Source organism: Chiloscyllium plagiosum, chromosome 11, assembly GCF_004010195.1.
Source record: "Chiloscyllium plagiosum isolate BGI_BamShark_2017 chromosome 11, ASM401019v2, whole genome shotgun sequence".
NCBI lineage: Eukaryota > Metazoa > Chordata > Chondrichthyes > Orectolobiformes > Hemiscylliidae > Chiloscyllium > Chiloscyllium plagiosum.
In genome coordinates, this window is record NC_057720.1 from 43,474,002 (window position 1) to 43,490,314 (window position 16,313).

The 16,313-nt window shown below is 40.2% G+C and overlaps 1 protein-coding gene across 2 annotated transcripts in view; it reads right to left on the reverse strand.

Moving 5' to 3' along the window:
- Positions 1-16,313, reverse strand: part of faf1 (Fas (TNFRSF6) associated factor 1) — a 415,349-nt gene that overhangs the window by 32,189 nt on the left and 366,847 nt on the right. For both annotated transcript variants that reach the window (XM_043699222.1, XM_043699221.1), the window contains one exon: positions 15,537-15,614. In XM_043699222.1, the coding sequence (XP_043555157.1) occupies positions 15,537-15,614 (78 nt within the window). The remainder of the gene's footprint in view (positions 1-15,536; positions 15,615-16,313) is intronic.

Here is a 16,313-nt window from a genome sequence, read left to right on the forward strand (position 1 = left end):
TATACTTGAACATCCTAAATTACTACCAGGCAAATATGGCTAACAAACAAATGATGGTTGATCATCCCACAGAACACATTAAATAGACCGAACAGATCCTTTGGATATCTCAGCAATTCTGTCATGATTTAAAGGTCACCAAATCTCATTAAAACTTCACAAGGGATTACAATTCTTCACTTGCAATGACCTGATCTTGAAACTCCTTCAAAGGCCGTTCCATCATAAAATCCCAACAGTGTGCAAGTAGGTTATTCAACCCGGGTCCACACTGACCCGACAAAGAACATCCCACCCCACATCTGTAACCCTGTATTTCCTACGGCTAATCCACTTAACCTGCACATCCCTGGACACTACGGATAATTTAGCATTGCCAATCCACCAAACTGCATGACCTTGGAAAGTGAGGAAACTGAGCACCCGAAGGAAATCCACACAGACATGGTGAGAATGATCAGACTACACAGAGATAGTTGCCCGAAAGTGGAACTGAACCCGGGTATCTGGCGTTGTAAGCTTCCAGTGCTAACACTGAGCCACTGTGTGACTGCTCACCATGGTCCACCCTTTTTCCTGGGTCTATGCTCCCCTGGATCCTTTGAAACTGCACTCCAGCCCAAAATCACAGGAACAACTCCAGCTTTTTAAAGTGACTTTCATCAAGCCAGTAGTGCCGCAGGATTTGTTTCCTGAGCTCTAATCTGGCTCAAGGAGTCAGTGGGATTGACAGGGTAAGCTCTCTGTAGATTTAAATCATTCCTGGCACAAAGGAGTATGATTATGATTGTTCAGTGTCAATTATCTCAACTCCAGGACATCTCTGCAGGAGTTTCTCAGGGTCCTTGGGCCAACCATCTTTAGCTGATTCATTAATGACCTTCCTTCTATTAGAAGTGATGATTGCACAACATCTAGCGCTATTCAGAATTCCACAAATAATGAAGCAGCCCATGTACAAAGGGTATAAGATTTGGACAACATCCAGACTTGGACTGGCATGATAGCACCATTGTCGAAGAGCGTGGTGCTGGAAAACACAGCCAGTCAGGCAGCATCCGAGGAGCAGGAGAATCGACATTTTGAGTTGAAGCACTTCATCAGGAATGCCATATGCAGGGAACGTAAATTCTCCTGCTCCTCGGATGCTGCCTGACCGGCTGTGCTTTTCCAGCACCACACGCTTCAACTCTGATCTCCAGCATCTGCAGTGCTCACTTTCTCCCCTTGGTAGTACCATTCATGCTACCTGAGTGACAGGCAAGGACCATTTCCAGCAAGAGAATCTAGCCATTGCTTCTGAATAATCAATGGCATGGCATTACCAATACTGAAATCCTCACTATCAACATCATAGGCATTATAACCGACCAGAAACCGAACTGGTTTAGCTATATACTGAGGCTGCAAGAGCAAGTTGGAGGCTAGTAATCTTGCAGTGACCGACTCACCTCCCGAGTCCTCAAAGCCTGTCCACCATCTACAAGTCACAAGGAGTGTGATAACATTATTTGCATGAAAGACTGCAGCTTTAACAACACTCAAGAAGTTTGACACGACCCAGGTCAAAACTGCCTGCTTGACTGGTATCAAATCCACAAATGTTCACTCTCTCCACCACTGATGCTCAGTAGCAATAGTGTGTACCATCTGCAAGATGCGCTGCTGAAATTCGCCAAGGCTCCTGAGACAGCACCTTCCAAACCCCAGCTCACTATCTTCTAGAAGGGTAAGGGCAGCAGATACATGGGAATATCACTACCTACACACTTCCCTCCAAGCTACTCACTATCCTGACTTGAAAATATTCAGCATTGCTGGATCAAAATCCTGGAACTCCCTCCCTACATTGTGGGTCTTCCTATAGCAAATGAATTAAAGAAGTTCAAGCAGCAGCTCACCACCAATGTTTCAAGGACGATCAACTAGGGATGGGCAGCAAATAGTGGACCAGCTAGAAATGTTCATATCCCAAAAATAAGTAAAACTAAAAGGTTGCACTACTGCTTCTGTACTTTCAACATCCAATCTCTGCTGCAATAAATTATTAGTGACATACAATTTCTTCTGAGGTCTTCACTGCTCTTAGGACCTATCTAAGCCCTCATTATTCAGATCTCTTCAACTGCTCTAGCATTTCTTTCAGCTCCAGCGACTTTTAAGTAGTTCTGTTGTGTAACTATTAATTGTGTGCAGCTTTGTTGCAAGCCCCGAGGAATTTTCTTCTCTCTCACCACTATCAATATCCCCATCATCCTTGTCCCTCTGCCTTCTCTTGCATGTCACTGCATTCTACTCTTCTCATGCACTTCGTGTTCCCAGAAGGCTTATTGTACCGTTGTCATTGTATTAGGTGCAGCCACTTTCTTCAAGCTTTAGTTCCTTTAATTCTTGTGCTTGCAAATACATAGAAATACATACAAAACTCCATGTACACTATAATTTGCATGTGTTTATGTGCATATAATATGAATATGTACAGAACAAAATGCATATCTACAACTTTTCAACAATATTACTAATGCTATTGACTTTAAAGCACAGAACTTTTAATTGGCAGAAATAAAGCAATTACCTTATCAGGGAATTAAAAACATCAGTAGCTCATTAAGTCCTTTCCTGTTACATATGGTCAATTCCCAATGTTACTATTCTCCAAGGCTTCTCTATACTACGTGATTTAACAAAGACTGCCTAACAAGAGTACAACTTTATTCATCAAAACAATTAGACTGATAATGTTAATAATACTAGGTAGAACAAATACCAAGCTGAATAAACATTGATTTGGCCACTAGAAAAACAAATAAAGGAAGATGCTTTATTTCTGCAAAGAATACTACAGCTGTATGTGAAAATTGGAATTCAAACAGAGTTTGTGGGCAAATGAGTATCATATATGAGAAGCAACAGTCGGCAAGATTCAAACGTGAAAAAACAAACACCAGACTTACTGCTGGTAACAACGAAAGCTGTTTAAAGTTCTTGCGGGTAAACATCTCACATTACGTTGGCTTTTAACTGGTAAACTCATTGAGACACAATAAAAATTTAGTCCAAAAGCAGTAACGCAGAAAGCATATGGAGGTTCACAATTAAGAGTTCGGTGTCCAATCCAAATTATTTGTCATAGTAATCTAACTTCGTCTAATTGCATGTATATGCTGTGATCAAAAGCCACACGTTCATAACCTAAATCTACCCCTTCTCCAGTTCTGTAACACTAAGGCCAATGTAGCTTTGCCAAAAGGCAAAATACTGCAGGTGCTGGAAATTTGAAACAAACACAGAGAATGCTGGAGGAACATGGTAGGGGTGCCAGCATCTGTGGAGAGAGAAAGTGTTAACATTTTGGGTCTGGAATGACTTCTTCAGAAATGAGAGGTGTTGGAATTTTTTTTGATATATATTGACAGAGACTGAGATCCAGTACAAAAGACAAGGGTGTATTGTGCTGACAGCTGAGAAAGAGAAAAAGATGTAAAATGGGTGTAAGTTAAGGAGTAAAAGTGAGAGAATAGGCTCTCTCAGCTAAGATAAAGGGCTTATACTTGAAAAGTTGACTCTCCTGCTCCTCGGATGCTGCCTGATCTGCTGTGCTTTTCCAGCGCCACACTGACTCTTTCAGCTAAGAGCAAAGCAAATACGACACAATCAAGACAAGGTTGTGTGGGGGAACGGTAAAAAAAATGGGAAAACAGACATAATGTGGCTAGTTTCTGAAGTTATTGAATTCAATTTTGAGACCTCTTGCCTGTAAACTGCATAAGTGGAAAATGAACTGTTGCTACTTGAGTTTGCGCTGTGCTTCGTTGGAAAGCTGCAGGAGGCCTAGGACAGAAATGTTAGCATGAGAACAAGGAGTTTTACTGAAATGACAATCAACTGAGGAGTCAGGTCATTTCTATAGACAGAGCAGAGTCATTCTGCAAAGCAGTCACCTAGTCTGTATTTATAATGTAAAGGAGACTGCATTGCGAGCAGTGAATGGAGTAGACAAATTGAAAGTGAAACAATGTTTCACTTGGAAGATGTGTTTGGTGCCTTGGTCAGTGAGGAGGGAGGTGATGATTTGGAAAGTATTACACGTTCTGCGACTGCAAATAAAAGTGCCATGCAGGAATAAGGAAGTTTCCATGCAGATGGAGGAATGGACCAGGTATCACAATGAGAACAGTCTTTGTGGAATGCTGTCAATGGAGGACAGGAGAAGATACGTTTGTGGTGGCATCCTGCTGAAGTTGGCAGAAATGACAGAGATCATCCTTTGAATACGGATACTAGTGGGAGGAAAATAAGGACAAGGGAACCCTCTCCCTGCTCCGAGAGTGAAGGGAAAGAGAGAACACAGATGTATGAGAAATGGACATGGCTGAGGGCCCTGACAACCACAATTTACTGTTGTGGAGTTCTCTGTTGAGAAAAAAGATGGTGTCAGATGCTGCATTGTGGAAGGTGGCATCATCAGAATGGATGCGAAGGAGACAAAGAAACTAAGAGGATGGAATGAATCCTTGCAAGAAGTAGGGTGTAAGGATGTGTAGTTGAGATAACTGTGGGTGTTGTTGGGCTGACAAACACAGTCTGGATGACTGCTTTGTGGAACGCCACTGTGAATTTTTTTTGTATTGAGCCTCTGTTTCTATAAAAAGTATTGAAAAAAATATTTTCCAAAACCTTTTAGTTCTGAAGAGGTGTGTCGCACCAGACTCAAAACATTAACTCAGTTTCCCTATCCACAGATGCTGTCAGATCTGTTGAGTTTCTGCAACATTCTCTATGCTTGTTTGTGGTTTTGTCTTCATAGTTTATGAAGATCAGTTAACTCAGTAGATATATGACCTTCAGGCTAGGGTTCTGTGTCTTATAACTTTGTTTGGATAACTATAACCATAACAACTTGTACAGAACCTTTCACATCATATAATGTACCAAAACACTTTATAGGAGCATTCTAAAACTAAATATGACACCAAAGATGATATTAGGCTAGATGAACAGTAGCTTGGTCACAGGATTAGGTTTTAAAGATGTCTGAAAGGAGGAAACAGCCGTGAAAATGTACAGAAAGGGCATTCCAGGGCTTAAAGTCTAAACAAAGAAAGGTTTGGATACCAGTGGTAAAGTCAGGGTGCTCAAAAGGGCATAATTAAATGATTACAAGTTCTTCTGAAGGATGTGGGGCTGGTGAATATTATAAAGATAGAGGGGGACAAGGCCATGGAAACTTCCAAAAAAAAAATGGGAATTTTAAAGTTGAGTAGTTGATCGACTGTGAGCCAATGTAGATAAGCACTAGAGTGATAGTGTGCAAATTAAGGCAAGAGCAGCAAATGTTTGGCTGAACTCTTATTTATGCAGGGTACAATCTGGGGAATTCTCAGAAGTGCAATGAAGGCTGAGATAGACATTTTTAATCAATAAAGAAATCAAGGGTTATGGGGAAAGGCAGAAAGGTGAAACTGACGATTATCAGATCAGCTGTGATCTTATTGAATGGAGGAGAGGACCCAATAGGCAGAATGACCTATTTCTGCTCCTATGAATAGTGAAGTCTCAAAGTAACAAAGGTATGAAATACAGTTTCAGCAGATTTGTTGAGACAGGGCAAATTGCAATGATTTTGTGCAGGCGGAAATGGGCAGAAATAGGTAGTGAATAGTGAGGAGGTATGTTGTAAGTGCTGTTTCAATATTGTGGCCAGGAAATAAGCCTTAGATGAATGATTCAGAGATCAAGGAAAATTTGTTTAGAAACTTTGTAATTGATTATTTCTGATTTGTGATGTAGTAAAAATATTGGCATAAGCTAATCTCAGGAACAACCATGCCATCAAGCTATGGGCAGACTGAATTAGACTCAGACTGTTGCCAGGGAGAGGGATACAAATTGATAGGTAGGAAATGCATTTTGTGCAAAGTTGCAAACAATGGTTTTTGTCTTCAATTAAGTTGCATGAACATTTATCTGAACTAACTAGATTATTTATCATAACAAAATTAATCATTCAGTAATAATTCTCAACATCAAATCCTAAACCATTAAACAAAATACTTAAAGATGACGAAGCAAGTGGTGTGTTGAAGCCATAGTAGTTGGGAGCTGGGAGACACCTGTGTGATCTACTGCAACCACATCTAAGGAAATGGCTACAATTTGTAAAACTTTGGTTTAGAGTTGATGAGCTGGAGTTTGTGCTTTGGATACTGTGATCATCAGGGAGGGAGAAAGTTACTTGGACACTTTCTTCCAGGAAACAGGTACATCCCTTCGGTAATTTCAGATTTGTTTGGTGGTTAGCGACAGGAAAGGTGTACAGTAACTACTAGTGAGGCAGTAATGGGTATTCAGGAGGGAGAAGTCAAGAAGCCTCAGTCCTTGCACATGCTCAACAGGTATAAGGTCTTGTAGCCGATGTGGACAAGAGCTTGAACTTAAGGATGAATGAACAAACTGACCACAACAGTGCGGTACAAGGGATATTCAAGTGAGTGTAGGGAACTTAATACCAATAGAGCAAAGAAAAGTTAAGGGGATGGATAATGTTGGTTGAAGCCGAGATTGAGAGTTCTAAAGTCTCTGTCACTTGCTTGTTACCAGAGTTAAGAACATCTGTTCAGGGCTGAAGAGGATTTTGAAGAAGGAGGGGAAGAATTCAGTTGTTGACATCCACATGGGATCAAATGTTGCAGAGCTAAGCAAAACGTTTTGCTAAGGGTTATGAGCAGCTAGCACCTAAATTAAAATGCAGAGCCACAAAGGTAATAATATCTGAATTACTACCCAAACCATTTAGAAATTGCCAAATCAGAAATAAAATCTGAGAACTGAATGTGTGCTCAAAGATAGCACCAGTTTGGGTAGAGATAAGAAATAAAAAGGGAAAGTAGCCACTGGTCAGAGTAGATTAGAGGCTGCTAACTATAACTGCATTGTAGGCCAGAGTAATAATCAAAAAATTATGGGGGCTTGTGAGTGATTTTAATTTTCATTCAGATTGCACAAATCAAATTGGTAGAGCAGTGGATGGGCATTCTGTGCCAGGTAACTCATCTCCCGACTCCCCAAAGCTTGTCCACTATCTGCTGTCAATGTGTTAAAATCCTGGAACTCCCTCCTCGCAGGTTTGTGGGTATCACATTGTCTGCAGTAGGCGAAAAAGGCAGTTAACCACCTTGTTCTCTAGGGCAAATGGAATGGGCAATAAATACTGGTCTTTTCGGAGGCACTCAATCTGCAATAGCACATAATTTTTAAAAAAAGGATGCCTCAAGAACAATGGCATTCATGGTCATGACCTACACTTGCATACTGTCCTAAAAACAGATTTAATTTGAGAGATCATTTTGGAAGTAGTGATGCATATAAATAATCATAATTAAGAAGGGTTCAACTGGTCTGTTGAGTTTTGAATAACATAGTACCTGACCAATAAGTAATCAAAATATTTGTTTCCTATTGAAAGTAACTCCTGAACCAAATAATTGATTAAACACAAATGAAATCACCTGTTTGCAATCCTGGGAATGAAGCATTGCTTTATTTCCCACTTCCTAATACAAACCTTAATTTGTCTCCTATTATTAGCCATAATATGTGAAGAGAAGATAATTTTATATTTTGACCTTAGCGGTCATTTCACATTTAATCACATTTAGAGTATTTATTTCAAACAATATCAAACCTCAAATTCTGTAGATGCTTTTTGCGTGAATTTTAAGTAATTTTCTACAGGTGACCTTAAACAGTACGGTTACCATATTTTGCCACTAACTTGTCAAAATGCAATATTCTATTTATGTTGAAAATTGTGAATAGTATGTTGGATTGCCACATGACCAACAGCCAAGACAATTCCAAGCAGCACCATATCAGAGTGGGATTTGTGTAAAAATTGCTCCGTAACTACAAGTTAGCATTGCTTGTTCGGTAAATCTGTTTGAGACAAAATGAACTCATGCTACTTCCCAATAGAGTATGGGAATCAGTAATGCTGTGTAAGAAACACAGCGCAAGAACATGCTATAGTGGTTTTTCCGATAAAATGAAAGCAGCAATGCAAGTTTGAAAATCACAGGATAAGGCCTCAGACAAGATTTCTAGTAGCACAGAAGTTACATTTCTGCTGGGACAGCAGAAAGAAAAAGTGAAATAAATGGTTTTGGTTGAACATTGAGCACTTGATTTGTAAGATGGCTCGATTGATAATCTGTGCCAGTGACAGGTCAATTCAAAATTGGGCTGTGGAATGCAGGGCCGATGTGACAACTTTGAGCGCCATCCTGTTAAAAAAGAAAATAACGCATGCAAAACAGGCTGATCTGCAGTCAAAAAACATCTCTGCAGAAATTAAAAGAAGCTTCATTGCTGAATCTCCATTCCCATACACATCCATAATATTTGCAAAAAACTCGGAACATCAGGGAGATTACTTACCAAATTCCCTAGTACACACTGGAAGATCACAAATATCCTCTCTAACTGGATACATTGGGATGACAATAAAGACGGCAATTGAAAATTCTAATTGAACATAGTCAACACCTCAGGTCTGTGGAAAAAGTTATAGTGTCATTGAGGTATACATTATGGTAACAGATCCTTCGGTCCAATCTGTCCATGCTGACCAGATATCCCAGCCCAACCTACTCCCACCTGCCAGCACCCGGCCCATGTTCCTCCAAACCCTTCCTATTCATATACCCATCCAAATGTCTTTTAAATGTTGCAAATGTACTAGCCTCCATCACTTCCTTTGGCAGCTCATTCCATACACGTACCACCCTTTTTGTGAAAATGTTTGTCCCTTAGGTCTCTTATTCTCCAACCCAGGCAACATCCTTGTAAATCTTTTCTGAACCCTTTCAAGTTTCACAACATCTTTCCGAAAGCAAGGAGACCAGAATTGCACGGAGTATTCCAATAGTGGCCGAACCAATGTCCTGTACAGCTGCAACATGACCTCGCAACTCCTGTACTCAATACTCTGACCAATAAACGAAAGCATACCAAATGCCTTCTTCACTATACTACTTTCAAGGAGCTATGAACCTGCACTCCAAGGTCTCTTTGTTTAGCAACACTCCCTAGGACCTTACCATTAAGTGTATATGTCCTGCTAAGATTTGCTTTCCCAAAATGCAGCACCTCGCATTTATCTAAATTAAACTCCATCTGCCACTTCTCAGCCCATTGGCCCATCTGGTCAAGATCCTGTTGTAATCTGAGGTAACCTTCTTTGCTGTCCACTACACCTCCAATTTTGAGGTCATCTGCAAACTTATTAACTTTACCTCTTATGCTCACATCTAAATCATTTATAAAAATGACAAAAAGTAGAGGACCTAGCACTGATCCTTGTGGCACTCCACTGGTCATAGGCCTCCAGTCTGAAAAACAACCCTCCAACCACCACCACCCTCTGTCTTCTACCTTTGAGCCAGTTCTGTATCTAAATGGCTAGTTCTCCCTGTATTCCGTGAGATCTAACCTTCCTAACTAGTCTCCCATGAGGAACTTTGTTGAACACCTTACCGAAGTCCATATAGATCACATCTACGCTCTGCCCTCATCAATCCTCTTTGTTACTTCTTCAAAAAACTCAATCAAGTTTGTGAGACACGATTCCCCACGCACAAAGCCATGATGACTATCCCTAATCAGTCCTTGCCTTTCATAATACACGTACATCCTGTCCTTCAGGATTCCATCCAACAACTTGCCCACCACCAACATCAGGCTCACTGATCTATAGTTCCCTGGTAAATTTGATTTGATGGATTCAGAGACCCAAAAGGGAACAAATTACTCGACAATATGACAGTATTGATGGAAGATGAATTTAAAGCTGATTTGATTAATTTAAGTCAGCACAAAGCAATCAACTTCAGGAACAAACAACTGAAGCTCCACAACTTAGTTCAATTGCACAAAGAACACACAAAGATACAGTTGGATAATAAAGGTGTAAAAGACCATCATGACAACAACCAACACAAATATCTTTTAAGAGACCAATGCACATACAAATTGAGAACCAAACAAAGTCTAGAATTCCATGAGATCCAGAAAGTTTGTCAAATGACTTATATGTTGTACAGATTCAGACTTAAACTCATAAATTTTACAACTTTGTTGTGTAAATAGTTTTGCAGAGACATAATGTTTGTGTATTTTCAATCGAATTACATGCATAAGACTGTGTCATTCTATTTTGTGTATTTAAAACTAGGAATTGGAATGAAAAAGAGCTGGTTTAAAAGACAGTGGTTGAAAGGCTGGCTGCAATTTTGAAAGCAATTAACCTGACACCCATTGCAGGCATTGTATAAGCAACTGTTTGAACAAGCAGTTATTGCAAATTGAGTTGCAGATGGATTTTGAGCTGTTGGGGGTGCACTGATGCAGCTTTTGCTTGATTGACAACTGGTCAACAGTACATAAACCAATGACAGAAACTTTACTTCCCAACAAATGTGAGATTGGTTCTCAGGTAACTGAACAGCTTGAAGCTGAGAACAAGTTACAGATAAAGTGTTCAGTTCTTGCCCAAATCAAGTAAAGTCCCTGTTCTCTGCAGTCAAAACTCATTGTAAACCTTAAGAAAATCAGTTTGCCTTCCCCGCAGCAGTCATTGTATGCTGGGACTTTTAACTGATAGGTAGAGGCTTTTTTTAAAGAAACCAGCCACCTCCTGTCTCCACCAAATAGTGGAAGCAACTGCAGAAAGATGACAGAAGCAATTGCTGGCCAGCAGAACAGTTGTAAAAATCAACTCATCAACATTACTGAGGAACAAACTGTTTATTGGTGTGTAAGGGAGGGTTTATAAGGGGATTACTGTTTCAATTAGTTGTGTTATCTGCTGACAGTTTACCTATAGCTAAAGTCTAATTACCTGGAATAAATAGTGATTCTGATTCAGTATAGAACTCTGGTCTGTAATTTATAAATTCTGCAGCTTTTATGACGACTCCAGGAATAGCATAGAGTCCTACAGCACGGAGACAGGCCCTTTAGCCCAAACTGGTCCGTGCCAACCAATGTCCACCCAAGCTAACCCCATTTCCCTGCACTTAGCCCATATCCTTCTGATCATTTCCTATCCATGTATTTGTCCAAATGGCTTTTATATGTTGTTAATGCACCTGCTTCAACCACTTCTGCTGGCAACTCACTCCAAATACATATCACCCTCTGTGTAAAAAGGTTGCCCCTCATGTCCCCTTTTATTCTTTCCCCTCTAATCTTAAATTGATGACCTCTAGTCTCGATTCCCCAACCCTGGGAAAAAGACTGAGTGTGTTCACCCTATCCATGTCTCTCATGATGTTATACACGTCTGTCAGTCTCAGTCTCCTACCCTCTCAGACTCCTACGGTCTAAAGAAAAAATGTCCTAGCTTGTCCAACCTCTCCCTAGACCATTGAGTCCATGCAACAATCTTGTAAATTTCTTCTGCACTCTTTTCAGTTTCATAACAAGCTTCCTATAACAAGGTGACCAAAACTGAACACAATACTCCAAGTGGGCCTCACCAATGTCCTGTATATAACTGCAACATAACTTCCCAACTTCTACACTCAATGCCCTGACTAATGAAGGCCAGTGTGCCAAAAGCTTTCTTCACTGCCTTGTCTACCTATGACTCCATTTTCAGAGGACTGTGAACCAGAACTCCAAGATCCCTCTGTTCCACTACACTCCTTAAGGCCGTATCATTCACCATTAAACTCCTATCTTGATTTGACTTTTTAAAATGCAAGACCTCACACTTACCTATAGTAAACTCCAGTTGCCATTTCTCGGCCTGTTCCCCAGCTGATCAAAGTTGAGCTGCAATTTCTAATAGCACTTCACAAGTTCCAGTACACTACCCCAATGAGTTACATAACCTGTAATTTTATCTTGTAAAGGATAGGGCTTTGTATTGCTCCTTTAAAAGTTGTGTATGCTAATAAGCCAAGATCTGGGATAACACACATAGCAAGTAGACATGAAAGCCTCGAGCAACATCTTGCTGGAATAAGGATGTGCACATATATTGCTCTATAACTGCAAGTTATCAATTTGTTTGTAAGCAAACTTGTTTGATATTTTCAAATAAATTGAATCTAAGCTACTTACCAATCCAATATGATAGTGCTAATTCTGTGTTAAGAATAAAAATATGATAAAGTACCCATTGTTAAGATTATTTCTGTCAAAATGATAACATTAATTACTCACTGAGATCAATAACATAGGAAATTTGGTGCAGACAATAATCATACAGCTACTTCAACCTTCCACCAACATCCAGAAAAGGCAAAGCTGTACAAACCCCCTGTCACATTTCATCCCAGGTCATGAAAAGTGCTTTATAAATGCAACTGATCTTGCTGTCTGGCATTAGTTAATAACAATTTCTGCATTCTGGATACCAAGTTACTGTAATGCACAGGAGATGGTGAAAAAAAATGTTACCACTTTGGGGGGGGGGGGGGGTTCTGGTGCATTTCATTGACACTGTTTTTTTAACCATGGAATATATAGTTAATTTAGTTGGCATTGCAGCTCGGTCCTCCTTGAGAGCCCTTGGAACAGTTCTGAGGCGTGTACTTGCTGGGGCCACGGAGGTCCAGAACCACAACCTATTGTGGGCGGCACGGTGGCACAGTGGTTAGCACTGCTGCCTCACAGTGCCAGAGACCCGGGTTCAATTCCCGCCTCAGGCGACTGACTGTGTGGAATTTGCACGTTCTCCCTGTGTCTGCGTGGGTTTCCTCCAGGTGCTCCGGTTTCCTCCCAAAGTCCAAAGATGTGCAGGTCAGGTGAATTGGCCATGCTAAATTGCCCGTAGTGTTAGGTAAGGGGTAAATGTAGGGGTATGGGTGGGTTGCGCTTCGGCGGGTCGGTGTGGACTTGTTGGGCCGAAGGGCCTGTTTCCACACTGTAATGTGATCTAAAAAAAATCTAATCTATTCTGCATTAAGCAGTGAACAGAATGAACAGGCTTCTAACTGGATGACACATCTGCTTCAGTCTTCTGATGATGACAAAAGCCTGATAGGTAGCAGGGCATGTAGCCTTCTCATCACTCCAGCCGATCTGCATCTTGGATAATATCTTTGCTGCAGCGAGAAGACTCGTTGGACCACATGGTCCTGGCTGTAGGTGGACTATCTCAAGTCTGAACTCCTACAAATTGCTGAGCACAAGCTTCTGGTCACCACACAATAAGAAGAATGTGATTGTTATGGAGGGGGTGCACAGGAGATTTATCAGGACATTGCCTAGGATGGAACATTTCAGCATTGAAAGAGTCTGGATAAGCACAGGTTGATTTCTTTGGAGGAGAGCAAATTGAAGATGAACTTGATAGAGGTGTATTAGATTACAAGGGACATTGATATGGTGAATAGAAAGCAGCTGTTCCTCTTAGTTGAAGGGTCAATTAAAAGGGTGAATAATTTTAAAGTGAAGAACAGGTGGTCTGGAAGGGATTTGAGGAAAAATGTTTTCACCTCTCGGCTTGCACTGCCTGGAAGAGTAGTTGAGGCGGCACACATCACAACCATTTAAAAGTACTTGGATGAACAATTGAAGTGTCGTAACATTCAAGGCTATGAGCCGAATGTGGGAAAGTTGGTTAGTGTAGGTAGCAGTGCACTTTTGGCAGTACAGACTTGATAGGCCAAAGGGCCTCTCCATTTCTATGATTTTATGAACTGCACAACATTCCCAGTTAACTTTCCTTCTTTTCTCCTCAGCTGCTGCATGAAAATACTCATCCTTGGTGACATATAAGATTTATAATATATTTTATATATTCATGGGCGGCACAGTGGTGAGCACTGCTGCCTCACAGCGCCAGAGTCCCGGGTTCAATTCCCGCCTCAGGTGACTGACTGTGTGGAGTTTGCACATTCTCCCCGTGTCTGCGTGGGGGTGCTCCAGTTTCCTCCCACAGTCCAAAAATGTGCAGGTTAGGTGAATTGGCAACACTAAATTGCCCATAGTGTTAGGTGCAGCGGTAAATGTAGGGGAATAGGTCTGGGTGGGTGTGCTTCGGTGGGTCGGTGTGGACTTGTTGGGCCGAAGGGCCTGTTTCCACACTAAGTAATCCAATCCAATCTAAACTCTAATCTAATCTAAATATATATATATTATATATATATGAGAGAGAGAGAGTGAAGTAAAAAACAAAACATTCTGGAAATACTTCGTAAGCCAGGCAGCATCTGTGGATATAATTAATATTTCAGGTTCATGACTTTGCATAAGAATTGAGAAAATTGAATTGTAAAAGGTTCTGAGCAAAAGGAGTTGAGGATGGAAAGAACAACGAAATTGAAAGGCAGCAGAAATTGCATAAGATACAATTTAATGGTACAAAAGCCAAAGTGAATGATAATGGGAACGCAGAGAAACAAAAGATGTTCCTGTACAATCTTTTATTTTATTGAAACAAAAGATATGCTTCAAGAAGTTTGAATGGCTGGATATCTGTTTTCAGAATGCAAGTAAAGAAATAGTCAATTCTCAGCATGAAACTTGAGTAGCTTGCTGAAAAAGTATACCTTTATATCTTTTGTCCATACTCTTCATGTTGCACTTATCAGGACAGTTTTTGTGAATATCAATTCAAGTCAAAACCCAAGATATATACTGGCTGAGAGTGTTGATGTTTGCACCATCACTAATGCTGCTTATCTCCACTTTTGCAATATTGCATAATTTCACTCCTGCTTCAGCTCATTTGCTTCTGAAACACTCATCTGTGCCATGGTTTCATCTAAATTTGACTAAATAAATTCCTGTCTGATCTTTTACATTCTATCCTCCATAAATTTGAGGTCGTCTAAAATCTGATGCCTATTTATTAACCAGCCTTATGTCCCTATATCCCTTTGTCGAACAGTGTCAATTCTTATTTTTTAATCATTCCATGACCTTGTCCTTCCTATCCTACAAACTCCTCTGACTTTACAGCTGAGATATCTGTACTTTTCTAATTCTGACTTATTGCACGGTCCCAACTACCTGTATAATTGTTCCATCGTTGGCGGCCATCCCTTCATTGCCCGGATACCAAATTCTGGAATTTATTCCCAACACTTGTTTAACTTGCTTCCCTTATTTACGAAACTTCTTGAAACAGTGTAAAAATTGCACACAAGTTATCTGACCTAACATCTTAGGTAATTCAGTTTTATACTTTGTATTGCTCCTGTGAAGTGCTTTGGGATGTTTCATCATGTTAAAAGGTGCTCTAACTGTAAAGTGGATCGAGAAGCAACTATTAATCCATGTTATTTCAGTTCTCTCCCTTGTACACTTCTCCACAACAGTTTCTTCTGATGTGTCAAGGGCACAAATCGTTAAAGCAAATTATTTTAAACATAGAGAGACATTTAAAAAAAAACTGTATTAAGGTGAACTATACTTTAGAATTAAATTTTTCAAACATCACTAATGGTAAGGCCTCCTGAGGAAAGTTCACACATACCACAAGGTGTTAAGAATGCAAATATGATCAAATGATTCAGCTTTACCTCACGTTCTTCTTCTTGTTCTTTTTTAATCTGCTCCTGTCGTTCCTGCTCTGCCATTTCTCTTTCTTGTGCTTCTCTCTGATTTATAAAAGCAAAGTGAATGCATGAAATTAAAAGCAATTTCAGACATCACTTTAAAAATGTAGTACCATACAACAGCATCATTTTGTTTTTTCAAATTATGATTCTGATTAATGGGCACAAAGGCACAAGTATTCACACAACATATGAACAAAGGGCTGAAGAAGGCCATTCAGCCCCTCGAGGCTGCTCCACCTTTAAACGGTCATGACAGATGTGATTGTAATTTCAAATCCATATTCCTGCTTACCTGATAATTTTTCACCCTCTTGTGCACCATGGATCTATTCCAGCACTGCCTTAAAAATATTCAAAGACTCTTCTTCAACCACCTTTTCAGAAAGAGTTCCAAACATTCATGACCCTCCATAAGAAAGAATTTCACCTCATCTCTGTCTCAAAAGGGGTGACTCCTTATTTTTAAACAGTGACCCCTAGTTCTAGATTCTCCCATAACAGGAAGCATCCTTTCCACATCTACCTTGTCAACACCTTAAATTTTTTAATCAAGTCGCCTCGTACTCTTTTAAACTCCAGGGGATACAAGCTCAGTTTGACCAATCTTTCCTCACAAGACAACCATCCTAATTCAGTATTAGGCTAATAGACCTGCGAACTTGAATTTTATTTTAAATTAAACAAAATTTAAAATGTAATTAATATGCACACACTTCCAATACCAAACGAGATGATTAG